At 38.9% G+C, this 27,765-nt stretch overlaps 3 protein-coding genes across 6 annotated transcripts, besides 1 other annotated feature; all 3 read left to right on the forward strand.

Annotated features, from left to right (window-relative positions):
• CG31760 (uncharacterized protein) lies at nt 1–27,729 on the forward strand. Of its 3 annotated transcripts, none has more exons than NM_164996.3 (14): nt 1–76; nt 2,291–2,487; nt 10,729–11,195; nt 12,693–12,879; nt 17,911–18,103; nt 18,466–18,871; nt 19,961–20,262; nt 20,678–20,831; nt 23,948–24,057; nt 24,119–24,263; nt 24,334–24,542; nt 25,341–25,590; nt 25,649–25,833; nt 25,909–27,438. In NM_164996.3, exons 3-14 carry the CDS (start codon nt 10,749–10,751, stop codon nt 26,600–26,602), a joined length of 3,282 nt encoding a protein of 1,093 aa, NP_723730.2. In that variant the 5' UTR covers nt 1–76; nt 2,291–2,487; nt 10,729–10,748; the 3' UTR covers nt 26,603–27,438. The 3 variants fall into 3 exon arrangements, with proteins under 3 accessions (NP_723730.2, NP_001162962.1, NP_001260402.1); NM_001169491.2 differs by having other exon boundaries at nt 1–54; NM_001273473.2 differs by lacking the exon at nt 1–76 and having other exon boundaries at nt 2,270–2,487; nt 25,909–27,729.
• Nucleotides 14,187–14,220: a mobile genetic element.
• Nucleotides 18,988–19,826, forward strand: CG31861 (uncharacterized protein). The gene is made up of 2 exons (NM_164997.4): nt 18,988–19,026; nt 19,102–19,826. Exon 2 carries the CDS (start codon nt 19,228–19,230, stop codon nt 19,714–19,716), a length of 489 nt encoding a protein of 162 aa, NP_723731.1. The 5' UTR covers nt 18,988–19,026; nt 19,102–19,227; the 3' UTR covers nt 19,717–19,826.
• ZnT33D (Zinc transporter 33D) lies at nt 21,462–23,925 on the forward strand. Of its 2 annotated transcripts, none has more exons than NM_001201864.2 (2): nt 21,462–22,813; nt 23,014–23,925. In NM_001201864.2, the coding sequence occupies exons 1-2, from the start codon at nt 21,540–21,542 to the stop codon at nt 23,048–23,050; spliced, it is 1,311 nt and encodes a 436-aa protein (NP_001188793.1). In that variant the 5' UTR covers nt 21,462–21,539; the 3' UTR covers nt 23,051–23,925. The 2 variants fall into 2 exon arrangements, with proteins under 2 accessions (NP_001188793.1, NP_723732.2); NM_164998.3 differs by having other exon boundaries at nt 21,462–22,806.
• Nucleotides 27,730–27,765: the final 36 nt, after the last annotated feature.

The raw sequence follows: 27,765 nt of genomic DNA on the forward strand, positions 1-27,765 counted from the left end.
GGACAGTTCGTCGCGGAGTTTCGAGTGTGTCGGTTGTGCCATAGCGGAATAACGGTACAACAAAGCCAGTGTGTGTGTGAGTGTGTACGATTGTGTGGGTGCCTCAGCCTCAGTGTTTTGTTGTCAAAAAGAAACTATAAGACGATGACTGCTTAAAATTTAATATTATTATTAAAAAATCATCCAAAATATGCTTGGCATAAATAAAAACCAAAGCATAGATACTATGCCAATTAAACAAACGCAGCTTCGTATAATTAATATATATTAAATTCCAAAACCTATCAACGTTATTCAATTTAGTGACTGCAATTAAATAAAACACAAGAATGTGTTTTGATATCAACTCTGTTGAATAATCAAGCAGAGCAGACTGCGCAGTTTGGCGCCGCGTGGGCGTTTGCCCAAAAATACAAGAAGTGAAACGGAGAAAAGGGCAGAAAAAACCTAAGAAATACATAAATCTCTCCTAGACAGAAAACGGTGTGCCTGCCTCTGATTTTTACTTACAAGTTGCTTTTGCAGTCTTATGCAAACGCAAGATCTTTGCACTCCTATTTATCATAATGTATCCACTTAAGTAATTCCAATGTGTTGGAACTCTTGCTTTAAAAGAATAACTACTTCGAATATATTTAGGTATTGTTCACAAGAAATATATAAATTTCTCAAAAGAACTCCTTTACTCTGTGCCTATTTAGAAACATATAATTAGATAGGAAGTACATTCATATCAAAGTAAAGTGAAAAATACTGTAGCAATTATGTGATGAGAATTAAAACATTCGACTCATTGAAAGTAATTAATTATTTCAAGCAGTTTTGCCCTTTCAGTTAAACTTTGGATCATTAAAAAGTAAAGATCCTAGGCTATAGGGCTAACTTTTTCAGCCATTTTGTTTCGTATTTTGCAGTTCTGACCGCTGTAATGTCCTTGCAAGTTGCACCTTTTCAAAACGTTGGTGTGCTAAGAGCATTCAGCCTTCTGCCTGCCAAAGGAGAAACGACAACTTTCCACTGCTTTCTCCAGCACTTTGCTGTCTTCTTCTTGGCGTCTCGCTTTCCCTTGGTCATGAAAATCAAAGTCCCCCGTGTGCCCAATGTCAATGTATTGGCCCCATCTGTGCCTATTGCTTCGGTGTGAGCGCCCACACACACACACACAAACACACGCACACGCATAGGCGTATATGTATGTGTGTATTATACGGGTGTTTGTTGTGGGGGCGTGAAAAGTTGGTCTTCCTGTTTGAGTTGCGTATTTGCGCGCCATTTCAGCATTCCGCTTTTTATTTACTACAAATTGCTTTGCATTTTGGACCAGTTTTGCTTTTGTGTAATTTTGCTTTCCTCTTTTTATTTTTTGTACTTTTGTGTTTAATGCGCTGTTGGCAATTTGTTGGATATAAAAATTACAACGCACCCGCCCCTCCACCAACGTCTGAGCAATGAAATATTGTAATTAACTTTTCTGCCAACGGGCAAACCGATGGAAATTTCTGCCTTCATGAGGCGGCAACAGGTTATACAGCAGCATCAATTAATTTTTTTAATAACCGACAGTTCACGCCTAATAAATATTCATGAATATATCAGCTCAGCTGTAGGGAATTTACGAAAGACTAGCCAACAAATGTACTCCTTCCGCGATTTGCTTTTGGCAAATTTTAAGAGTATTTAAAAGTTTCTTTTTTTTTCCGTCCCATCAGAAAGTTTGTGCAGCAACTTTCCTCCGTTGTCCTTGTGGGCTGAAGAAAACTTTTAGTTCCATTAATTATTAACGATAATGTGTGCTCAGCTCCACGGATGCTAAGTTCAAAATTGCTAGAATACTGGCATAAAGTTGGCAAATAATTGCAAGTCACCGAAGGAAAGGAAGGAATTTTAATCAAAATATTTGTAATATTTGACATTGATATTTTATGCTAAAGTGCGTCCTCCAATTTACAAGTACGCAAATATTTAGACATGAGTTATGACTCTAAATTGAAATTTGAATTCTCTAAAATGGTACTTGTGAGTCAGAACTGTTCAACATTAACACTATATAAAGTATAAGCACTCGAGAATCTTGAATAGCAATCACAAATATTCGTTACACTTCTTAAGTATTAAACCAATAAAAAACTCGACACAAATAACACATAAACTCGATGAGCAAACATTGCATAACTTGAAATAAAGCCAATTTCAACAATAACGAGCCAAAGCGACATTCACCAAATATTCAAAAGCTGGCAAAAGCCAATAGCATTTCTAAAAATGTATTTAAATATTTGTGCACACACAGAAGAAAGCAGCTACAAACAAAATTGAATAAAACCAAACAATAAAAGAAACGTTAAAGTGGAGGGAGATGATGAAGTGAAAATAACAGGCTCAGTGATAACTGATACAAAAGGAAAAACGCTTGAAAATCAGACGTCTTTGATTTTGCAGAAGGCAATAGAAAGTGCGAGTCATGATTTGATTTTCAGGAAAAAGGAGGTAAGTAAATGTTTAGTTATAAGAAAAGTGATGAGTAAGCGATACTCTAGGCAATGCATAAACTAAGCAGAAATATATTCGTTATACTTTTATATTGAAGCTGCGCGTTATTCCTTTGCAATATTTTCCCATGTTCGCTGAGTAAAACGCAACTAACCCAATTTTCATAATTCATTCAACAACATGAAGCAGCTCCCCAAAGTACGGCATAGATATTCCATTTCATCAGATGTATTAGCAAAATGAGACCCGAAACCACCACTCTAGAGATTTAAATTTAGCCCAGACCTTCGAGAACCTGTGCGTGTATGTAGTATATACATTTTATGTGAAGCATATACAAAATTATTGTACATAATTGAATCCCTTGAATTATTTACTCGTTGAGGGTTTTGGGGTTGTCGACGGAGGCAGCATTTAACCGCCATTTGACTCTTAAAGTCCGCAAAGTGTAATAAAATTAAATGGCTTTAAGGCTCAAACGCGTCTGGCGACCCTGGAAAGTATGCTACGAATTCTGTCCAGAAATATTGATGTATCTTAGCGGTTTGAGTGTATGCGTTTGGCTGTTCGTTCACCTTTTTTTTCTGTGTCTCCTGAGACGAAAATGAAAAGTGTACCCATGTCTGTTCAGTAAATATCCAGGACTCTGAACCAGAGTAAGGCATTGAACCATCAATTCCAGCCTCTAGTATACATTTGCATACTAATGCGGTGTATAATCGCTTCTAAAATTCCTAATCCCAAGCGATATTAAATTTATTGCTTTCCATGTCAGCATCTAAAACCAAACGAAAGCATTAAGATTTAATTTCAGTTAATCGCATTTAATTGGAAAATCCAATAAACTGCTTTCAAGACACAGGATTATTAGCCCATAAAGTTAGACGAATAACATAATTTTCGTTTTAAACGAATTAAAGACATTTTGCCTGCAGGCAAACATAAACAATGGCTCAATTTTAATGGGAATTTTACTAAAATAGAAAACATGGCAGATTTAATTGAAAATAATTGTTTAGTTAAAGTTAACAAATAGGCTTAGCACCCAAGTAAAAGAATTTGAGCTGGCTCAGAGAATGAAAAGGTTAACTCAAAACATTTTAGATTTATTCAAGAACTGAAAAGTATATATATTTATGTTTGCAAGTTGCACTCTTACAAGACTCTTGCAACCTATGGCATTTTCCTTTAGCCCTTTCATTTGTTATAATTAAACAAAGCCCTGCTCACATGAATAAGGCATTTGCTTTACCACATCAATCATACCACTCAATGTCTGACAATAATGCCCCACCAGCAGCTCGGAAAACGGGGCCTGGAAAATAATAGACTCCACAAAAGCCCCAAGTGTATGCGAACTTATGGGCGGCAGTGTGTAAGCACTTGAGCCGCTAGTCTGATTATGTTCTCCAGGCTTATTAGCTGCTTATTCATTTCCCAGCCGAGTTTACGTCTACCATAATCACATTGCACAGAAAAAACACACAAAATGAAAAGGAGCCACATGGTGGCTGCTGCCAATGACAATAAATAATAAATAATAACGACCAACGGAATTAATAGATATTTAAACAAATATAACTCACCAAAGGAGCCATTTTAATGGTATTAACTAGCCAGAAGCAGAACACAACATTTTCTACTCATATTAGCCATCTTTATTGGGTGTTGATTGTTTTGGCCTAATGAAAACGGGAAATTACGTTATTATTGACCAGCCAGTAGCCACAATAAAAGTATAATAATAATCAGCATGGCCAAATTGTGATTATATTACTTATTTTTTACAACGTTATTAACGACACGTAATTAAATGGAACAAGGGAGCGTGCTACAATAGATTGTCGCGACTATAAGATACCTATTACTTAGATACTGAATTAAAATTAAGATTATAAGCCCATTATAAGCTCATTTCCTCAAGTTTACAACTTCTAAGCTTTATTTTAATATAACGTCAATGTAAAAGAATTCTATTTTTAAAATATATTGAGAAATAACCATGAAAACAAGTTTTGGCAACAAAAAAGTGTTAGTTGAACTAACTTTACTCAGAAAACTGCAATGCAGGGAGCGCAGCAAAAAAAAAAAGTAGCCGCCTTAAATAAGCTTAAAACCGAGCCAGAAACCACTGCTAATGAATAATCCGCACTGCCCCCAATCGCAACTTTTCTCATTACTCAAATTTATATGTATATATCTGAATAATTCCCTACACAGGGAAAATAACTAAATGCCGACAAAGTGAACAGAAATGGTTTGTCCAAAACCGAGGCGTAAGGGGCGTGACATCCTGGAGGGCGTGCATTTTTTTATAAACTGTTTGGGCAGATTCATTTGCATCTCCCAGTGGGCAGCGATGGGCGTGGCCCAAAAGTCAAACGCCAAAGAGTTGCCTTCACAACAGAAACAAATTTGCACTTCCATTTTAATTTCGCCTGCCTTCTACCCAGTGACTCTGGCAAATCCTTTAAAAGTCCCAAGAAACTGTGGCAAACAAGTCAGAATCCTGCCTCTTCTAAAGGGAACTTTCGCACTTAATGGTCGCCAAAGTGGGAAAATGTGGGGAGAGGTCACGAAGTGAATTGGGAAATGTGTGTTTTAAAGAGAAATTTCTAGTGCGATGAATTTGTAACAAGAATAATATTTTAATTATAAAGGTGATGGAAATGAATAACTAACTGGTGGATAAAATCCAACCGGGCGTATACGCAATACTTTATGTAAGTTATATAAGTTTATATATGTTTTCAATTTCAGTAAAAATCGTTACGGTGCTAAAAATTATATGAAAAATATTTCAGTTATAATGTTGTATAAGCAACCAAGCGAACTACATTAACTTATCTAACATACTCTAAACTTAGTACTAAAAAATAAAAAGCACAATTAAGCACTGTTTTGTTGCTGTAATTTTATAGCATTTTTTCGACATTTAATTACGCTAATTTATATGCAAAGTGCAATTGACACGGCGACACAGACGATGGCGACATAGATTGTATCCTCTAACGAGGTCCTTTTCATCCTTTTCCAATTTAACATATGCGTCGTCCTGTGGTGACTCATTTTTCACATGTGTACGTAGACTTTTATTCTAGTTATAAGTATCATGTTTTTATTAAAATATGTGGAAAGAAACTTTTGAATTTACTTAAAAACCATACTTTCAGTTTTCAGAGAAAATAATAATCTGAATAGTTTCAATACTTTATAATATCCAAATGTTGCAATTTGACCAGGACTTTTAGAGGCTCAAGACCAGCAGAAAAGTATCGTAGACCCAAAAAATGTTCAGTCTTTGTACTTTGGTGGCCTCCGCTCCTTTTTCGCCCAAAAGAAGAACACTATATGGAATATCTATGCCGTTGGAGCAATGCAATGTCGAAGCCCCCTTCCGCCGCCCAACGCCATCCACTTCCTGGGTAAAGACATCAAACGCAGATGCTCCTGAATTCTGCGCTATTCCAGCTGCTCCAACTAAGTCTTTTTTTAGTGGGGCTCCTCGTGGGGTAGCCGACTATTACTATTTTTTTTTCGCATTCCTTCCGCCAGCTTCAAGTTGTGTCCTCCAGCGCATTTTTCCACATGACGTGCCTTTAAAAGGGATGAGATGGAGGAAAATGGAGGAAAAACAATAAGGACCGAGTAAAACGAGCAGAGACAAAATTTGTCAACATGTTTATAAGTATATTTTTAATTTGACACTACTGTGGCTGTTCCTTATATTAATATTAGTCCTTTAACTTTTGCTCCCACTTTGTCCTTGCCAATTTTCCCAGTTTTTCCAGCGTAGCAGCTTGTCAGCATTATCATTGCTTTGGCTCTTTTCTTGCATTTAAAGTTTTCACAAAATGCTATTCACGGGAATTAAGTACATGAACCAGGTTATGAATCAGATTACGAAATTATTTACTATAAAGAAAATATTTCGCATTAGTAAACTCTTTACTAAAATTTAAATCGTTTTCAACTCGTTTTCATAACAGAAACTGTGTTGAAAAATATAATTTTATTATTTTTTCCGTAAATATATTTTTGTGCGTCTGTTTCTAATGTTGCTCTGAGTGCTGGAGGCGAAATGACTTTTTCCAGCTGTTGCCACTATCTCATTTGATGTCGTTGCAGTTTTTGCGACACTTTCTGTTGCCTTTCGACTTTTCCGCCTTTAAGGCCACCGGAAAAACACTTGCACCTGTCCAAAGTTGCGGACATGAAAGCAAACTTTTATTTATGGAAATGGGTTAAAGCTAAATTACTTCCTCGTTTTGCGGAAAAAACGGCAAACAAACTTTGAGCTGTTTAGCAGGGAATTTCCCCATCTCCGGGCTACTCGACCAGTGGCTTTATTTTGGGGTCCATGGCTGCTTTTCTGCTGCCTTTCATCGCATAAACTATATCTATGGCTCCGGGGACCTTTTCATAAGCACGTTTTTATCTGCTTTACACATTTGTGCGTCTCTTCAAATGGGCGCGATGCCTGGGGGAGGGTCAAGCGTCCTTTAAGCCCCATTTAGAGTTCGCCAGTAAAAGCTTCTTACATACAACCCCCATCCTAATGGTTGGCAATTGTGCGTTTTAGCCACATTCTGCTGATTTTGTCTCTTTTCTCTGTCATTGATTTTCGATCATAATAATTTCGTGTGCTTTATGTGCCGGAAAGTGCCCGCTAAAAAGGACGAAAACCATCTGCCAATCCATTGCAATGCATTTTATCCTGCTCATATGCGATGATTTCAGCTCTGCAATGATTTCATTTTTATGGTATTCTGTTTGCCTCCCCGTTTCCGTTTCCTGTCTGTTACCAAGGCATTTCATAAGCTCATTGTGTGTTTTCTTTTTATGACTTTATAATGTGGACAATATACATATATCATTGTACAAATGTTTTCGGGCTGACTTGGTAAATGGCAATTTGGCAAAGAAAGGCAAGGTAAGACATCAATGGAAAATACAAACACTTTCGCGTAGAAAGAAATATAAATAAATTTCACAAACATGATTATAACTTTTCGTCTACAATATTGAAAAGGTAACGCTGGCTAACATTTATTTCTGAGAAATCCATCTTTGAAGACCACGTGGTGAAATGGGTACTGATAACCCTAATCGTCAAACCAATTTTTATAACCTAATTTGACCACAGACAAGGGAAAGTTGATCCACGTCGAATCAGATGTTCAATCAAGTCTAGAGCATTATGCAAAACACATGACAGCCGAAACAGCTTAAGGAATCCCAGGAACAACAACTAAAACATCCAACTGACAACTTCACTTATTCCAGTTGAGTTGTGACATCCTGACCGCAGGCAGTTGGCAAATGAATTCAATGGGTGGGGGAAAAAGGAAAGCAGGCAAGAAAATCCTGTGAAAAGGCGTTGAAACGTTTCATTTCCTTCAACGTCTGTCGGCACTTGAGCCAAAAAAAAAAAAAAAAAAAAAACGATGTGATGGCCAAAAAAATTAACCACAGGCAAATCAAAGGCAGAAGGAACCTCATTAAATTAATGCAAGCCTCAGGAGTTTTTCTCCAGCCCAAAAAAAAAAAAAAACGCCGACAGCAACGACCTTGGTTAATTCAAAAGAGAATCTGGTTCGGTGGGTATTGCCAAATTGTCCCAGAGATTTGAAATGCCTGATAGGCGTGGCCGAAATGATTGGCAGGACCCCTTAAGGACCACAGTTAGCAGAGTGCCCAGGATTAGTTTTGATTGTATGGCCAAAACGGAGTCGTTTTGTTAGATTATATAAATAACATGCAAAGTGGCAACGGTCTTTGTTCTCAGATGGTACCTTAATTGCAAATGAAAGGCATATTTTTGATATTTTTTACTGTAAGTTAAGCATAAACACAAAAAGAAGTAGTGTGCATAATGAATTACAAATCTATATGTTCTTTACCTTGTAGCACGCAAATTCCAATTCCAGAAACATCGAATAGTATAGGTATTCTATTAATCAAAGGGGCCACCAAAACCCTCTAAAAAGTCTCTTTCCATCAGTCGAACCAATTCCAAAAACATTTTTTATGCATGAAAAGAGGTTAGCAGAAAATTAGACACAAAAAAGCAGAAGCCCACAAAAATTCGACAAGCTGAGGGGTTAAAAAAACATTTTAAAACTTAAAAAGGTAGAAGAATTTTTTCAATATGCATGCTAACAGTGGCTAACAAAATTTTGATCAAAGTATGGCACAGATCATACGTTTCAATTTTTCTTTACAAGATTTTCAGCAATGCTATAATCACTTTATAATATGTTTAACATATAATAACATAAGATACCTAAAGTACACATTTAAGAATAATTTTCAATGTAAACTAGCTTTGACTATGATTTTGCTGTTTAGTGTATTTTTTCGTACATATATTCCCCATGTGGCCGTCACAGATTTAGAGGGACTTTCGTTTTTTGTCCCCGCTCATGTTTATTTTAGCCAGCAAATAAAAAGGATAAACAACTGGCAGCCATGTTCAACAGCATTTTTGCTTATAAGTCTCTTTTTTTCGGTTTCTGATGAATTGGTGTGTGTGTGTGTATTTGTGGGTGTGTGTTTGTGTTTGTGTGTGCGCCTTGAACCCTTTCGGAACATTTGGCTACGAGCTTCTGGTGGCAAAGCCAGTCAAAAGCTATCCACTCAATCCTTTGCATATTGCTCATATATCTTCAGCATCGCTGCCTGTCTGCACTTTTGGCCATGTGTGTGCTGGTTTTTCCTGGCACGCTGCTTAGTCATGCTGATGAAACGCGAAAAACGCGACCATGGAGATGGAGAAGAAGGAATTTTCCAACTGTAAACAATAAATATAAACATGTAGCGCTGTGGGCGGAATCATAATAATCCCATCCCAGCATCATCATCGTCATAATCCACATGCTGTCGTCAGTCAAGTTCAAATGGCTGGCAAATTTTTTTTATAAACATTTACCATATACCAACAAATGGCTAATGCATATAGGGTTGGGGGCCACAGGGTGGTTACAGCTTTAGAATGCGAGGATACGAGGTGATGGAAGGGGTTCCTGGACAAACAAGGGAGCAGTTATCCATAATGAAAGACTGACACTGAAAGTTGCAAACTTTAATTCTTTGGAGCCATCAATAATAATAATATTTTACATAAAAGCGACAGGTGTTAATAGAAAGCTCAAATGTTACAATAAATCATGTGTCGAATAAAAATACGTATACGACACGTAAGCCAATGTAAATCTATGAAGCCATCTAACAGATCCATATAGAATGCCAATCTATAATCTTGAGGAGACATAAGCAAGCTTCTGCTTTTTGGCTTATAAATAACTAATAATATTTGTTTGCTTTCTTAAGCCATGCTCATTTATTCGTCGTACGTTTACTACCACATGCAAACAATATTGAGCCGACACATAAATAAATTGATAAAATATTTATTTATGGCCCGGAAGGTGTAAACTAATCGAAAAGAAACTCGAAACAGTCAGAAACTAAAGTATGCGATGACAGCAAAGTAAGTGCATGAACAGATAGCCATTTGCTTACCTTAAACGCCTACAATACTGTTCTGAATGAAACGAACTCGTAAATAAATACTGAAAGCATAAATAAAATAGGTGGGAGTGGGTGGAAAACACTTGCAGAACCGACCCATTTCCACGTCAGCACAGTGAAAGCGAGCGAAATGTAAATATCAAATAAAACGCGTAGCAAAAAAAAAAGGGAAATGCTACACATTTGCGTTTGAGCTGAACTGAAAGGCATGGAAAGTAAGTTTTGGACTTGATTTCCAGACCACTTCTGTCTGCTCATGTTGTCATAATAATGGCTTTTCCAGCCCCCGAAAAGAGTGTAACACACCCACGTCTTACTTGCCATTTTATTTGCAGTGCTTTCAAACTCGGAAAAATGGCACCCATTTGTAAGAAAGTGTGTAATAAGGACCTGGCTGAAAAACATATACGTGCGCCATAAAGTCCTTAGCGATTGAAATGCCTTTTCCCATTTTTTGACTATTAAAGTTATGAGGGAGTCTTTTAAGTTTAACATCAATATGTTGCCAATGACATGTTGTAAGCAGTTTGTTGTTACACGAGTTTAAGTATCTAACTATTGTAAAATTTTTTTTTGTATAACAACAATACAGATCTGATATTCCTTATATTTAAAAACGTTTACAGTTTATGCTACGGGTTCAATTCGCGTTTAATAGCCACTATTGTCTGGCAGTAATCCACGTTCTGTGTCCTCCCATTGCAGTTGCAAATGCGAAAACAACAATGAAATGCTGGCACAATGTGGTGAGGCGCAGAAGGAAGAAGCCGACGGCAGCGGCGGCGGCGAAAGGATCAAAGGGGTCGCATGGAGGCGTGGCAAGTCCTCGAGATGAAGATGCCATCTGCCAGCGGCAGCAACAAGTGGATACCTACACTTGGCTAACAACACAAGCTGTCCCTCTGCTGTGGCTGCACTTGTTGCTCCTTGTCGCATTTGCAAAACATGCGGCTGCAGCCACAACAATTGCCACAAATCCCGAGGCCACCACAACAACGGTGAGCAACTACACGGTGACGACCACGGCACTATCATCATCCACGACAACCACTTCATCGGGATCAGCTCCAGCTTTATCATCTGCGGCGGATAAGTTCGCCGGCAACTGGGCCAACTTGGAGGATTCGTTCCGGAATATCGTGCGGATTGGTGATGGGAACACGGTGACACGGGTAAGTCATTAAAATTCACTGAATTTGCTTACCCGAAAACACATTGATGAAGAACAGACTCCACTTAATCCAAAATTATAAGACTAAAGTGGATTATTTCACGTATTTATATATACTTTATATACAATTAATTTGTGTGGTTTACAGAATACTTGAAATAGATAGAAAAGGGTCTTTATTTCTTTAAAATTGAGATCTTCTCGATTACTTTCCGACATTTGGGCATATAGAAAGATATATTCCTCGTTGTCAGCCACTCCATGTTGCCTAGTGCTAACCCCAATTAAGCTGCACTTACATAGGAATGCAATTGAAATAATGCGAATAAGTGTTGCTCAAGAGCGGGAATGAGTGGCTTTAAATGTGGAGCTGAGTTCAAGGTGCGTTCCGCAGCTTGGGGCACTCGGCTGAATTTAATTGAATTGAGAATGCAGACGGAAGCCCACTTGAGCCCCTCAACCCCCTTCCACTACAAAATTAATAAAGTGGCTATTTAGTGTGCACTTAATGATGCTCAATGCGGACGATAAGAGCTGTCAAATGCAGTTTGCTAGGCAAAATATTATATGTTCTTGGTGAAATTACACAGGAAAACAAAATAGTATTTACACAGCATAGCGAATTTTAAGTGCTTGGTAATAAACAGACAAAAACCATTTAATTTCTTTTTTTTTTAAATACCACAATTAACCCAAGTTGATTTCGGCAACAATTTTGGCGTATTTTCTTGTGGTTTTTGTGCACTTAATGAGCGCAGTTAATTAGGTTAAATGCTTAGCAGTTGAGAAAAGCGAATTTTGATGTAAATACTTGGCGAGAAAAAATCCTTAGAAAAAACTTGAGTGTAACTAAGCTTCCGCACTTGGGCTCCATTTCTTTTGGCCAAAACTTTATTGTCTTGGTTTGTCAAGCCAAACACAAAACACTTGTTTAACAATGGAAGCTTCAAGTGAAAATTCTCAGAAAAGTTTTCAATTCAATTTCTTTCACTTTTCTTTAGCAATTTAAAGTCTAAAACAAAACCGAACCAACCAACGAAAAATTCAAAAATAAAAAGAAAAGTCAATAACGTAATTTTCCAATCAAACGATAAAAGGGTCTTAACAAATGATGGTCACCATGAGTTTTTGTTCCGCCTAAAATATATATATTTTTAATGCGTTTGCCAGCGAAACAATCGCTTGAATAGACAAAAAAAAAGTGATTTGGGTAGCCCCAAAATATGTAAATGCACTCGAAAAAATTATGTTGGAAAATAGAATGAAACACCAATAAAAAATCAACTTTAAGAAGCATTATAATTGATTAAAAATATATATATAAATAAAATAAATAAATATATGTATTGTAGCGAGATTTTAAAAGTGTTAGATGTGTTTTAATATTTTCAAATTTGATTAACACAAATATTTTTTGATTCTTTCAGTACAGTACTTTCCACCCCCCTTTTAAGCCTACTTAAATAACAATAATGACCAACTCCCCAACCATTTACAGACGTCCATTGAACAATCGCTGGTGACGATACACGACATTGCCACCGAGAACTTGGGGACATTGTGCATCTCGACCCTATATCGCCCCCTACAAGTGCCCATCAACTCGGAACGATATGAGAGCTCTAGACAGAAAACCGATTTGGCCGCCTCGATACTCCAGGAAGTGGGCATCATTCGGCACGGCGGTGAGTTTGGCCAGAATATATATAATTCCACCTTCATAGCTTACTGCCAGCATATATGGCAATATTTTTTTATCCCATCATCGATTATTGATTTTGTTTTTGTTTGCGTGCGGGGCAATGTTTGGTCTGTTATCGCAGTAGGATGACATTTTCCTGCTGGGAAAATTCATATAGCCAAGTCAATACGCGTGGCCCACATGCGGCCGATTAAAATATAGTATGTGTGCGTGAGCTTAACTGTATCGATATGGTTTCAGTTCCACAACTTTTTATTGAATGCCGGCCATTTAAAGTTATTTCGTTGGCCACGTCGGAAATGCCACACTGAAGTTGATTTTCGGATATCGGTGCTCTTGAAATTTCCAGCACTTACCAACACACTTTTTACGATGACACATTCGCTTAATGGATAATTCCATTAAATATTGAAAGCATCAAAGAATCAGGGTTTTTTCATTTAAATTTCCATGGAAGCGGGGTCCTAGGAAAATGTACTATCACACATTTTATGCAAAGTACTTGGGAACTTTCACGCAATATTTAAATTACAAAAAATAAATGAAGGGTTTTTAATAATATTTCAGATATAACATATAATTTATATACAACATAATCGTGGATCCTTTCCATTTCAAACACAATCCTTATATTCCCTTAAGTGGAAATCTGAAGCCCTTGTGCTGTGTAAAGATTCCATTTGGCTCTCGAACCTTGTAAAATGCTGTGTTTATATGTACTTATTGCCATATGTACATGTCCTTGCTTAATTTTACAAAATCTGCTCCTTTTGGAACCCCCTATCCATTTGTTCTCGTTGAGGATGTTCCCGTAAAAGCATCGTGGGTAAATCACAGTTGAATACAAGAACGAATGCGACGGATGGCACAACGCACAATGTGAACTTTAAATTAAATCTACAGCAACAACGCTCACATTGGTTCTAACAACGGTAAAGGACACCGAGTGGGTGTTGGTGGGTGGTGGGTGGTGGGTCCACAGGCGAAGCAAAAAAGGACGAAGCGTCGGCATCGCTTGATGCGCCACAAGTGCGTCGTTCGTTGTCAACCCCAATGCCGCTGCACGGCTGTCAGGACAAGACTTTCATTCTGATCCAGTTGCCAGTCGCCCGACAGCAGCCTTGACAATGCCCAACAAAGTGATGAACTGAAAGAAATTATGAATGCGAACATAAGCTGGCCTTACATTTACATACATGTTTACTTTAAGAAGAGAAAAAAAAAACATTCTAATATCTACATTTATTTTTAAGAAAATACCAAACTGTTTGGAAATCTATTTATATTTTCCAGATAGCCGTTACTCAGCTAATGGGAATACGAAGATGAATAAAAGTTTTATACTGATAATATACTAATACACGTTTAAAAAATTTAAAACTTTCCTCATAAATGTAGGTGTAACAGTTTTAGGCATTTCTAGCTTTTATAGTTTTCCAAATCTCGATGTTCTGGGCTAGTGATCCTGATCAAATTTATACACGGTATAATCTAGTATACCATTTTACTCTACACTTAACACTTTAAAGTGTTTGCCGTAAATCGCTAAGCTGCTTAAAGAGGGCTAAGGACAACGCGTTATTCGCAAAGTGTAAAAATCATCCAATAAAATGCTATCTGTGTGTCATGCAGAGTCAAGGGCAAGTCAGAGCTCTGAACGCACAATGAACTCATCGCTGGAGCTCTGGTCCTTGGGCTTGGCATAGGGATTGGGATACTAGGGGTAGCTTGAAAGTGTTGGAGCGCACGAGTTGCCATTATGGTCATGATTTCCACACCGTCTTCAAAACGGGCAGACAGCTATATCAGACTTTTCCTTTCGTGCTCAAAAAGGTGAGACGTGTCAGCGAAAATCGCATAAGACGAAAGCAAATTGGTGCCCTTTGTTGTCGTTGTTGTTCATCTACCATCATCGTGTTGAGCGAAGGAGCGCAACAGGAGGCGGCCAATTGTGTACAATTTTGGCACTTGCCTCCATTTTAGCCTCGTCCGACGATGTTGACTCTTGAAATTTTGATGCGGCGCATAAATTATTCGTATAGAGTGCCCTCGCAAATCGAATAAATTTAAGCCAATTTAAAAGGGCCACCATCGGTAGCCACTCAAAGGGATATCTTCATATCTGGCTAGCGTTTAACTACGAAATGTGAGAAGCGCAGAGAGAGGCTGTGTGGAAAATTCATTGCTTTTGGGCTTAAATAAAACGGTTACGCGTTGGGTTTATTGAAAACCCCTTTTCTGTTTCATTGGATTTCCTTTATTTTCTGAAAACAATTACCTAAGTGTCGTAAGGTTAAATTAAATAAAGAAACCTAAATATTTAAAATGCCAAAAAATGTAAATGCAGAAGGCAATTTAAATAAATTCTTTACTTGTACAATGTTACATTTTTAATTCAAAATACACATCACACAATAAAAACCTTTAAAGAATTCACTTAAATTATTCAGTTGCCCTTCGCACTTAATTGTTCCACTTGTGGACTCCCCTACAATATTGGCCCCAAATGTCTAGTTTCAGGCAAACCGAATCTCGGGTAAATTTAATTATTCCTGAATCACCTGACATCTGCAAAAAAAAAAGCCCCACATATGGCAGCAAAAACATGTCCGACTGTAGTTTGAATAATTGCCAATTTTACACACCCTGCAACTACTGTTTGTCCGGACGGCCAAGAAAAAAAGGCAAACACAAGTTGTTACACTTGTTGTTTTCTTGTCTGCAACACCTTTCCCGTGAGTTAAACAAAAAAACAGGCCCAAGAGAAGGGGCCAAAAAGTGAAAAAAAAGATTGATGACGGAATACGAACGAGTGCGGAACAAAATGGCTCAGCGAATGATGAATGAGTCCGTGACCCATAAGCACATCGTTCACGTTATTCACGTTATTCGTTCTGTCCACTGTGTGTTACCTTTTCAGGTGAAAACCAGCTGACAGCAAATGCGAAATGTTGTTTACCATAAGCGTTCTGTCGTGGCCACAATTTTCAGAATAGAAAAAGGATAAGAAGTAAGCACACGTTTATGTATACACTGTGAAAAATGTATAATTGCGCATATTTCTTAAACTGTCTGCAAAGAAAGTGTTGAGTACGAAATATTACGTTAAATAAACAACTTATTTAAATTGTGAAAAAATAAGGTAATAGTGTATAAGCAAATTGGTTTTCAAATTGCCGAAATATATTCTGAATTTCGACAATATAATATCCCTAATATATTCCCAATATTTTCTTATAATGTGCTCCATAATCCAGTGCACATATGTACGTTTAAAGAGCCAGAGAGCAATAGTACAATTATGAATTAAATCGTGCGAACTAAGTAAACGTACAGCGCTATTTTTCCCACATATAGTGGCACATTGCAAATCCTTTGTTTCAGTTCCACTCCCACGGCACGGAATCAAAAAAGTTGGCCAACTAAAAAATGCACGTGTTCGGTTTATGTTGCTTTCTCCAGGATAAAGAGGAAAAGTTTCCGAGATGTTGAGATGCGTACCTTGTACGGTAGCAACAGCGGCAAACAGGAAAAGGAAAATAAGCAAACCCTATACATACTAAAACATAAAAATAAAGAAAGTGCCACGGAAGTTGCGGTAATCGAATTTAAATAAGTTTACTTTGTAAACAATTCTCGTTTCGCTTTCGCTTCCTCCCCCCCTTTTTTTCCATCGCAGAAAGTTAAACAACAGTGACATCCTTTTTGGGTGTTTTCCCGCTAATCTAGCTGGTTTTCATTATTATTTTTAAGAAGCATTACACTAATATTTTAAAATAGAGTAGCACTTTACTTCACGCTAAAAATATTTTGTAAAATTTGTACATTTAAAATTAAAATAAATAGTACTGGTTTGTGTTTTACGCCACTCATAATCATAAGTAGATTAAGATTAAGATTAATAGTTAATCTTAAACTTGGAATGATAGGAACAAGCTATAAGCGCTTAATATCTGATGAAAACCAAAGGTTTGAATGTCAGTATTGTTTGAGCTATTTTTCGGATTCGTTTCTGAAATCCTGCCAACACTAGAAGCGAAGAGCGGACGAGTGTTGCAAAAATATTAGCTTTTGACAGTCACCGCCCACACACTTTCACACACTCGCTGGTGGTGGGAGCGAGAGGGTAGCAGAGGGAAAGAGAAGGCCTCTGATGTCCTGCCGCGCATATTAATCATTGCTGTTGGGTTGACACTTCCGCCAAGGCCGAAAGAACAACTGCAACAACGGCTGCTGATTTTAATGACTGTTTCAAGGTCGCAACAACAATAACAGATGTGACACGTTAAGCACTTAAAGTTTCCCAGAATGTCACTCAAATTGGGTAAACAGCCCCAAAGTCTCGTAGCGCGATTAACACATTTAATTGTACATGTATAATTCATGTGGACTGCATATCATCATTTAATTAAAAGCTGCGTTTTAATTAACAAAACAAAAGGCATTGTTGTTATTACATGTGTAATAACCAAATAGTATTTTCAAAATGGAAACTGAGAAGCTTGAATCGAGACAAGCTCTGCAAAATATTTATAGAATATATTTCAAATGATTTTTTATTAAGCTGAGAAAAATATTGTATGCTTCATAATTATGCTTCAGTGGTTAAAAATATCGGTTGGTTTCGATTAATAATTGTGCATGCGAACATAAGAATTATTGCAATAACCGCCCAACAATGTTGAAATTGCAAAAATATTTATGTAAATCACGGCGAACGCAATCAAACGAAACACGTCGCTGGCTGGGAAAATCAACAATGGAAATGCATTTCCCTTTTGGGAAATCGAAACGATGGCTGGCCGAAATGGAAAGCCGCAGACCTCGCAACATAAATAATTAAAGTTTGGGCAATTTGGGCTCCGTAATCAGCAATTACTGGCAGTCAAGTGACACGACCAATTGCAAGTACGATGTGTAATTACTTTCTGCGTACTTTCATTTCATTTCCTCCACCAATTATTGAAATAACATTTTGGCCATGCTAACGATTGCTGCCGCTTTTCATTAACAGGACTGTCGGATGCTTTAGCCAAAGGCCTGCTAACCGATGACTTTATAACTGGAGCCCGCATTTTGGCCCTGAATCTAACGAATGGAGCGGTCCAGTCCTACGTCTGGTGGGTCAAGGGAACAGCGGCGGAAATCCAGCGGTACGACGAGGACGGACTGCAGATTGGCAAAAAGCCCGCTGGCAGTTATCCCTGGTAGGTGGAAAAATCATCAGAGTTGGCGACTAGATTGTTAATTGAAAGCTAACGGAAAGTTGCTAAATTACTATTAAGTTTCACTTGCATTTCATTTCTATTAAAGGATCGTAGAAAAATGTAGTTCAGGTTTTAAAATAAAGAATTTTAAAAGGAAATAAGCATGACATTAAATCAACCCATCGTTCGCAAAATAATATATTTGAAATTAATTTATGATAAAATTAAAATTGCCATAAATTGTGTAGAAAGTTAATAAGTAGAGAAATAGAAATATTCGTCACTAATTTGTATAACTAAAAACCAAAGTGGCAACGCTACAACATTCTTTACCACGCATTCATTTGGCATCTCCTCCGTAGGTTCGACGATGAAACATCCTCACCCACCTTGCGTTCGCCCAAATTCGCGCCCAGTCCGCCCAACAACTACTACAAGGGCTGGTGGACATATCCCTACTTCTCGTGCTCGCAGAGCCGCTGGCTGGTGTCCTACAGCATTGCCATTCCGCCGATTGGGCGCCATGGGTTAAGGGGCTTCATCAGCATCGACATTGATGTGTCCACGCTGCGGGTTAACCAATGCGAGGCGGAGCCCTATCCATTTGGCAGTCGCCGGCAGAAAATGCAGCAACTGCAGACGCACAATCGTTTGGGGGCACGAAGATCCTTGTTTTTGGGCAGCCGAATGGGGGCCATCGATGAGAGCACCATCAACGATTTGCAGGCATTCCACAGCTCCCACAAGTGTCATCGCACCTCAATGGTGGTGAGTAAAAAGTGTTACATATTGAAAAGTGTTCTTTATTATGGATTAGGAATAAATTAGCTTACGTATAGGTTATGTAATTTTTTTGCCATACAATGTGATCTAGTTAGCATTGACATTACATTTGTCTTTGACATTCAATTGCCACTCCCCGGGTAAATAAATTTATTTTTTTTTTTTTTTTTTTTTTTTTGAACCTACAATACATATAAGTTGTTTATTATCCTTAGAACATATACATTCCACGAAATCCTGAGTCGCTTCGGTGGACAACTGAACTACGGAAGCAGCCGATTGTAGAGCACTTATAAGGATCAACTTTGGTGAAACTTTGAAAGTCATTTAGTTGGCAGAAAATGGGAAAGTCTACTGGATCGTCGTTTAAGCCCGTCAAGCGTCTCAATAGAAAAATTAAAGAACCTGTTTCTCCAAAACTATCTGCCAACCAAAATGTTACTCCCACCAGGCGGATTAAACGAATCAATACTCCGGTGGCTGTCGATCCAAGTCCAAGTCCATCGGTGGTGGCGCGTCGAGCTCGTACCAGTGCGGCATTAAAGAGTTTTATTAACAAATACAGGAGAGAACATCCTGGAAAGCTGCGCGCTGAGGTCGTCTCCATTTGGCGCAAAATGAGCGTCGAAGAAAAGCAAGCCTTTCAAAGAATCGGCACAATTCAAGAAACTCCAACACACGTGCATTTTGAGGAGGAGGAAGTTCCTGTACCCATTTCCAATGATGTTATAGATATAGTTGAAGTTAGCCCACCGATACCGGAGAGAAACCCCTCGATTTTTAGATATTTTTTAAATGCGATTAATAGGGCCTTGCATATGTTTTACTAAATACTGATTGCTTTCCAAATTGCATTTGTAAGAAGTCACAAAAGTTACTAATTCAAGATGAATAAGTAAATATTGTACGAAATAAATGTTTGGCCGCTTGCTCTGATTTTAATCAAATTGATTTCAATTTAAAGGTTTATATAATAAGGGTGTAAAGTGCTTTGGTGCTTCTACATTTGATCCAATTCGTAACGATTCCACCTGAGGCTGACTAATCCGAGTCCATTTGTTTGCCTCCTTGCAGTGTGATTACCGTCAGCCAAGTGCGGAGACTCCTACCGTAACTGGTGGCAAATTGCTGACCACGCTGACCGGAAGCAGCAGCTGGACTCGTGGATCGTACCAGTGCCTCTGCCGCGGGGGATTCTACTCGCTGCGGCATCCGGACGGATTCAACGGCACCATCATGGAGATTGCCTGGCAGGAGCAGCAGGACAACATAAGCAATTACTATTCCGAGGTTTTTAAGTGTTTGCCCTGCGCCCCCGGCTGCGACACGTGCACGGGTCCGGAGCCATGTTTGGCCAACTACCACTGGCCATTCAGGTGGGTATCCGCATCCGATTTGGTTTGCCAGTGATGGCAGGAGTGATACCTATGCGTGCTTTCTCCGTTGGCAAAAAAAAAAAAATGAAAGGCTGAAAATGTGCAATAAATATTGTTTTTAAATGACTTCATTTTTATTGAAGTGAAAGTTAAATTTCAAATTCTCTTTTATGCAGTGCAACTTTTTTTTCATTTAATTGGTTTTATTAAAAGTGCTATTGCTGCTTAGAGTCTCAATTAGTCAAATAAAAGATGGCAAAAGCAAAACTTGCTTTTGAATTTTCCAAAGCAAATATTTATTTTAAAAAATCATGGTTTAACTGAAGAAAGTACAGACCACCAAAGGAATCAGACTCCACTCACTGCTGTTTGTTTGCTATCTTTCAAGTGAATGTCTTTTCTTTGGCTCCTTTAGAATATCCCTGTTGACCATATCCATTGGCTGTGCCTGCGGCACCTTCGTTCTCGCCGGCTATCTCTTTCGGCATCGTCGCGTGAAGGTCTTCAAGGTGGCCAGCCCCATCTTTCTGATGATCACGCTCATCGGCTGCGCCATCATGTATCTGGAGGTGAGTACTTGTCCCCATTTGGGCACAACACTCTTAACCCATTAAGGGGGCCAGAAAGGGGTCAGAAACATACAAAGGCCATTTGAAAACAATGTTGCTAATGCGACAAAAGGCCCAAAGTGGTCGGCACGCGCTCATTCATAATTAACCCACATATGTACCCGTTTTGGCCCTTATCCCATTCCCATTTCACAGACGGCAAAGGGATCTGGAAACAAGCGAACACATAAAAAGTTCCACTTATGGGTTTTTAAATGCGGCTTTTAAGCACTTACGCGTCGAAAGGGTATTGCAGATTTTTCAAATTATTTCGTGACTTATATAGTAAAGTAAAGAAGTTAAATATCTTGGCAAAGCTAAATAGAGAGTATACATTGTCCAATTTACTTGAACTAAAGCTAAATCCTGTATATTGTTACAAGTGTATAAGGTATACAACATTCACTAGACAAAAACGTGTAGCTTTCTATTCCCCGTTCACTGGCTGGCAATTATGTTGTCCACATTAGTAAACCAACAATGCTAAACACCCCGGTGGACACATAAAACCACCTACCACCCCACCCATAAAAGCAACACACAATGGCAATACATGACTTTTGGAACAAGAAAACAAAATGGGTTAAGAGGGTGGAATGCAAGACGGAACTAAATGAACAAATATGTGTCGATTTTCTAATCAAAATGAACACATAAATTCCTTAAATTATGAGTAAAAAATCGCTTAAGAGGCAAGATGAGCACACAAAAGATAATGATTGTGAGGAAGAAGACGAGGAGGAATTACAGGCGGCAATTAGGGAAATGGTCAAGATTCCCGATATTGATATAATACCCAGAAAGAGTAGCGAAAGTGTAAGGGAAAAAGAGTCGACTGGAAATGTACTTAAGAAAAATCATGATGAACGTGGATCGCAAACGGGTGATGGAAAAGATACAACTTCAAAAACGAGGCAAAAGAAGTTAGAAAGCGATGATAGTTGGGCAGCACTTCTTCGGAAAAGGTTTGCTTGGACAAAGGACAATAAAACGGATGCAGTTAATCAAAATATACCTAATACTAAAGGGTCCTCAAAGGATTTTACAGAAAATAAAGGAAGTGGAAACAAACATTCTACAGTTACCTCTAACGAAAAGCTGATACGATCGGAATATTATGAGAATTCTCAAACAAAATCTGATGCAATCAAATCACTTTCAAATAATCAGTTGAGTGAAGAATCGCCGGAGTTTCTGAACAAATTAAGACGAATCGAAGAGGCATCGAAGCCTAAAACTTGGAAGAGGCCAACGCCAGTAGTTTTGAAATCAAATCAAAATTATTCCGCCAACAAAAACAGTGAAAATGCGTTGGATGCGAAGCCACAAACTGCTACGAATACTGAAGAAACGCATGGGTGTATAAATATTTTAAAGGTTCCCTTCCAAAGCAATTTATATTATGTTCCAGAAAAGCCATCACGCCAGGATAAGGGTTCTGGAACATCGGACTTTCAACCAGGAGCTCCGGAAACACCAATTGTTGAAAACTCCGCCGTGGACTCCGATCGAAAAGCCGTTGAAATTATGCCAGAAAATGTAAAAAATTCGGAAGAGAAAAAAATTGACAATTCCGATTCGACGAAAACTGTCACAATTACAGGACATTCGCATATAACCGCCAAATGGGATGGCCACTGTCATTTCAAGGAGAGGGAAACTGGTGTTGACAAGGCCGCCAGGCGAGTTTTAATAATCGCCTGCATTCTGTGCACCATCTTCCTGATACTCGAAGTCATCGGAGGCATTTTGTCCAATAGCCTGGCGATTGCCACAGATGCCGCACATTTGCTGACGGATCTGGCCTCGTTTCTCATTTCGATTTCTGCACTTCATTTGGCTGGCAGACCCTCATCGGAGCGTCTGAACTACGGATGGCATCGGGCTGAGGTCATTGGGGCCATGGTATCCATATTCTTCATCTGGGTAGTCACAGGTGAACGGTAATTATTCGTCCTGGTAGATGAAAAACTTGCCAGTCTTATCAATCGCTCAGCTGATTACTATTACTCTTTGCTTTTAATAATATTAAATTTAGAATCAGCCAGTAAGAACGATTTTGAAAATGTTGGCAAAACAAGTTATCTACTTTAAATTGAAATCATTCAGTGATTCTGAAAAGTAAACTAGAATTCCATACCAGGCATCCTCGTGTACATGGCCATAATGCGATGGGTTAACCAAGATTTCGAACTGGATGCCAAGATAATGCTGATCACATCGGCACTGGCTATACTATTTAATGTGATCATGGCCATGCAGTTGCAACACGGCCATTCGCACTCTCTGCCAGGAGTCCACAAAATGTCAAAGGACGCAGGATCGGTGCTAGGAAGTAAGATGATCTTATTGTTGGGAAAATCCGTTTCCATGCAGTATGCGGCAAAGGGGCATGAGAACATCAATGTCCGAGCTGCTATCATCCACGTGGTTGGTGATATCATCCAGAGTTTTGGCGTTTTCGTTGCCGCCCTGATAATATTCTTTTGGCCGGAATGGGCCTTCATGGATTCGGTTTGCACATTTGTCTTTTCAGTGCTGGTTCTTGTCGTTACGTTCAAAATCTTAAGGGACGTCCTCATGGTTCTGATGGAGGCCACGCCCGATTTTATGGATTACGAGGAGGTGAAACAGACATTTTTGTCCATTTCGGGTGTGGAGCATGTGCATAACCTGAGGATATGGGCTCTGTCCATCAATAAGGTGGCTTTATCCGCTCATTTGGCCATTTCCAAGGATGCCGATCCCCAGCTGATTCTCGAGGAGGCCACCACTCTGATTCACAAGCGCTTCAAATTCTTCGAGACAACCATACAAATTGAGGAGTATTCGCCAGGCATGGAGAACTGCGGGCAATGTTTGAGCCCTTCGGATAAAAGTGGAAAACGGAAATCCTCGGATCCGGAAAAGGGCGAAGGAAAAGCTGGCCGCAAAAGAGGATCTGATGTGGGAAAAATTAAGAATCACTCGGGATCTGAATGAATCTAATAACTTGATCATGTTACATTTACATGCCCTTTTTAAATGAATTATAAGGTGTATTTTTTAAATCCATATATTTGATTGTTTTTTTTTAGATGGTAGCTATCTTTCCCTATCTGGATACCACTTGGTGTATTGCCACTAAATGGACGCGGCATATGGGTTTTTGCATCACCTACACTTCGCTGCTTATGAAAACCTGGCGGTAGGACTATTTTACAATAATATTTAATTTTAAACTTTAAAATACTTACTTTCATTTAAAGGGTTTCTTTAACGTATCGTGTCAAGTCGGCCCACAAAATAAAACTGAATGATCAGCAGCTTTTGCAGTGGATGGTGCCCATTCTGTTGGTTATGTTGATCTACTTGGGCACATGGACGATTTCGGCAACGCCCACAGCAGAAGTGGTTAGTAAACTTTATAAGTACAATAAGTTAAGAATCCTCATCCTAGATATTTCATATATAAATTATCCAGATCTTAGATCAGAGTCAGTTGAAGTTCAAGCAGTGCTCGTACAACTGGTGGGATCACAGTTTGGCCATCGGAGAAGTGTTCTTCCTGGCCTGGGGCATCCGGGTTTGCTACAATGTGCGAAATGCGGAGAGTCTGTACAACGAGGCCCGGCTCATCTCCTACGCCATCTACAACATAGCCCTCGTCAATATCGCCATGGTGGTGTTCCAGTAAGTATTGTAGTAATATTCTAGTAATTGTTCCAAGAATATATTAAGCATTATTAAGGATACTGAACAGAGTAATAGTACATAAATATATCTAAATATATATCACTGGAGCTAAAAAGTTTTAATAGTTTCCAAATATATATAATGCATCTTTTAAGCGAATCTATAGAATCTATCTTAATATGATGATACATTTCTCTAGACAAAATTTTTAACAAATCCAAATATCCAAAGTAATATTATTTATGAATAGAGAAAAAATGGCATGAGCTCGCTCAAGCATTTTCATATATTTATTTAGACATCCTGAAGGATGCCCCACCTGAACAAGCTCCCACTTGCAGCAAATTGAATTATAACAGTTGACACATGTTGGGTAATCCAGCTGGGAGAAGCTGGGGAACGCATCCCGTCCATTAGGGGAAATGTAAAGCTGCCCGTCTTACGCGGCCCGGTTTTAATTAAATTCCTTTTGCTTTGTGCGCGCTCGTGCTCGCGCGTAATCCTTTTTGTTGGCCTCACAAGGACCCGCATCCTTCTCTCCATTTTCACGGACTTCCATCCGGCTGTCGCTTTGTTTACACAGACATTCCGGAGCATTCCGGCTGGTCCACTGAAGTTCCCTCGATGAAGCCCTAATAATTAATGCCATTTGTTGGAATACTTTCCACGCACCTGTAGCCATTACAATTGTGTTAGGTTACTATTGTGTATCTAAACCTAATTGGCTGGCATACAAAAGTAGACAGTACTTAATTTGTGATAGATTATTTACTTACTACCAAAATTTCCTTGCAGTGTAATGCTCTTTCCGAACGCCGGACCCGATTATAAGTATATGCTGGGATTTGTGCGCACCCAGCTTTCCACGACCACCACCATTGCCCTCGTCTTCGGTCCAAAGATTTTGCGTGTCTTTAAGGGCCAAGGCGACAAGTGGGATCAGAAGGCCAAGGTGCGGAGCATAACAGCATCATTCTCGCTAAATGGAGTGGGTCTGGTCCCGGAGGAGTCGCCTGATCTTTACCAGGAGAACGAAGAACTCAAGGTAAGGGCACAGAGGCATTATGATTTAGGCAGCTCCACCATATGGCAATCTTCTCCAGGAACAAGTCCAGAAACTGGCCCACCAAATCGAGTTCATGAAGACTGTGCACATGCAGATGAACAACAGGCATCTGAAGCCAAAGCCCGGCGGATATTTTACCATAACTTCAACCTCGTTTCAAGCGCCATATAGCAAAAACACGGTTTCCACAGCGCAGACGCAAACGGGCAAGGATGAGAACAGGTGAGCCATATCCTATGAAAAGAATATCATTTATTATAACCTATTAATAATTTATTATCTATTAATTACATTTAGCACGCCAACGAAATTAAAATCGCCCAAAGGCAAAGTCTGACGAGGTCAACGAAGTGTTAAAGATTGCTCAATAGAAATCGATGGGGGGCAGGGCAGAACCACCCTGGTGGAGGATGCCATTGAATTTAATTTCCACCTAGCGGATACGGAGAAGGGGTTGATTGTCCAGGAAGACGAGCGGCCAGGATCAGATGAGGAGGAGGCGGCCTTGATCGCACAGTTTCGCCGCCTCTTTGCGCCCATTTTGGATGATAGCTTGAATCTGTACTACCAACTCAACGATTTGGATGACACGGAGCACGTGAGGATCCATCAAACGGTAGCCCAGATGAATGATCTGACCAGCAGCGAAGAGGAGACAATGGTTACCCAGGTGAACAGTCCATCGCCACCGCCGGTGGGTGTGGAACTTTTGCTTCCAATCTCCAGCGACAGTTCGACGGCCAGCAGTTCTCTGTACGCCATCCACACTCCGTCTCCGGCTCATCCCAGTGGTGTGCTCCTGATGCCCCAGAATTTGGAGTCACCGTTGCTGTCCGGCAGTGATGCCATCACAATCACCGAGCAGGTAGAGCTGCATAATCCGCCACACCATCTGCAGCTACTCGAGGATGAGAACAACACATCCTGTTCGCTGTCATCGAATCTGACGGATAGCAAGACCCTGGATGGTCGCACCCCAATCGTCGTCTGATGGCTTCCATCTCCAATCCCGTTCTGCTTAACTTGTGATTATGTTTACACAGTCTTAGAGCTACAACAAACAGTTAGCGAAAAATAAGCCGCTTAATGTTTAATATAGTCTTAAATAATGTTTGTGTGTATGTGTCTGTCAAAGTTGTTTAAATATTAAAGGCGTTTATGCGGTAAGTCAAATCATTTCGAACATCATTTCATTGCTTAAACTATTTCAAATGAAGCTTCCAATATTTATAGAAACCCAGAAATTTTAGCAAATATCCCACCAAATACATTTTTCAAATTTCTTAGAACTTTTACTTATTTTCTCAAATGAAACAATGATATATACATTTCTAAAATATCTTTTCACAAAACTATTTTATTTGTCGAACGCCTGTCTTAATTCACAATTCGAACATTGCCTCTTTTCACTTTTAAGAACGTTTCATCCTTAAACTTAAACTTTCCAGCCGCATAAACGCAAACTTCATGTGTAACCTTTTATTTTCGCTTTTTAGTCATATCCACCCAAATCATTATCCCATCATCCATGATCTCCATCGTTTTTGAAACAGCAGAAAAGTATCAACATTGAGCAAATTTTTCTCACTTCGTTCGGATCGACAGAAGGATGTTGTATAGAAGAAAGTAGGCAGCCAGTTGGTCTGATGGGTCTCATAGAGTCCATCGGAGCCCCTAGGGACTTGGCATTAATAAATCTCATTTAGCACTCATGCACCTAGCGAAATAAATTGCATTTTCCTTGTTCTCGTTGCACCCATTCATAGGACAAATATTATTTGCTTCGTAGCTAAATTTACATGATTTTCATGGTCATAATCTTAAAACAAAAAAAAAAACCTACAAATAGGCTTAGCACAGGAGTCGATTTTAGTGTACAAGATGAAAATATATACTGATATTATAAATGAATAAATTGACATTTTAGCGTACTAGTTTAAGCTGAAAAAGTGTTAACAGACGAGCGCAATTCTTCTTCGTAAAGTTGGGCAATACGTATAATGAAAGGTATTTAAAAACATAAAATAAACATACACATATAATATAACTGAATCCGAAACATTCAACTTTTATTGAGTAAGTTAAAGTTAAATTATTATATTGTAATGGAAACAATATGGCAAAATCAAAAACATCAAGAATAAATGTTATACA

This window comes from Drosophila melanogaster, chromosome 2L (genome assembly GCF_000001215.4).
Source record: "Drosophila melanogaster chromosome 2L".
NCBI lineage: Eukaryota > Metazoa > Arthropoda > Insecta > Diptera > Drosophilidae > Drosophila > Drosophila melanogaster.

What these genes read in the sequence shown, in the direction of transcription:
- CG31760 (NM_001169491.2), top strand. Translation starts at nt 10,749, where the DNA reads ATGAAATGCTGGCACAATGTGGTGAGGCGCAGAAGGAAGAAGCCGACG. An exon ending in AGGAGAACGAAGAACTCAAG is followed by an intron (nt 25,591 to 25,648) that starts GTAAGGGCACAG and finishes AATCTTCTCCAG; the next exon opens with GAACAAGTCCAGAAACTGGC. An exon ending in ACGGGCAAGGATGAGAACAG is followed by an intron (nt 25,834 to 25,908) that starts GTGAGCCATATC and finishes AATTACATTTAG; the next exon opens with CACGCCAACGAAATTAAAAT.
- CG31861 (NM_164997.4), top strand. Translation starts at nt 19,228, where the DNA reads ATGGGAAAGTCTACTGGATCGTCGTTTAAGCCCGTCAAGCGTCTCAAT.
- ZnT33D (NM_164998.3), top strand. Translation starts at nt 21,540, where the DNA reads ATGAGTAAAAAATCGCTTAAGAGGCAAGATGAGCACACAAAAGATAAT. An exon ending in CTTCATCTGGGTAGTCACAG is followed by an intron (nt 22,807 to 23,013) that starts GTGAACGGTAAT and finishes ATTCCATACCAG; the next exon opens with GCATCCTCGTGTACATGGCC.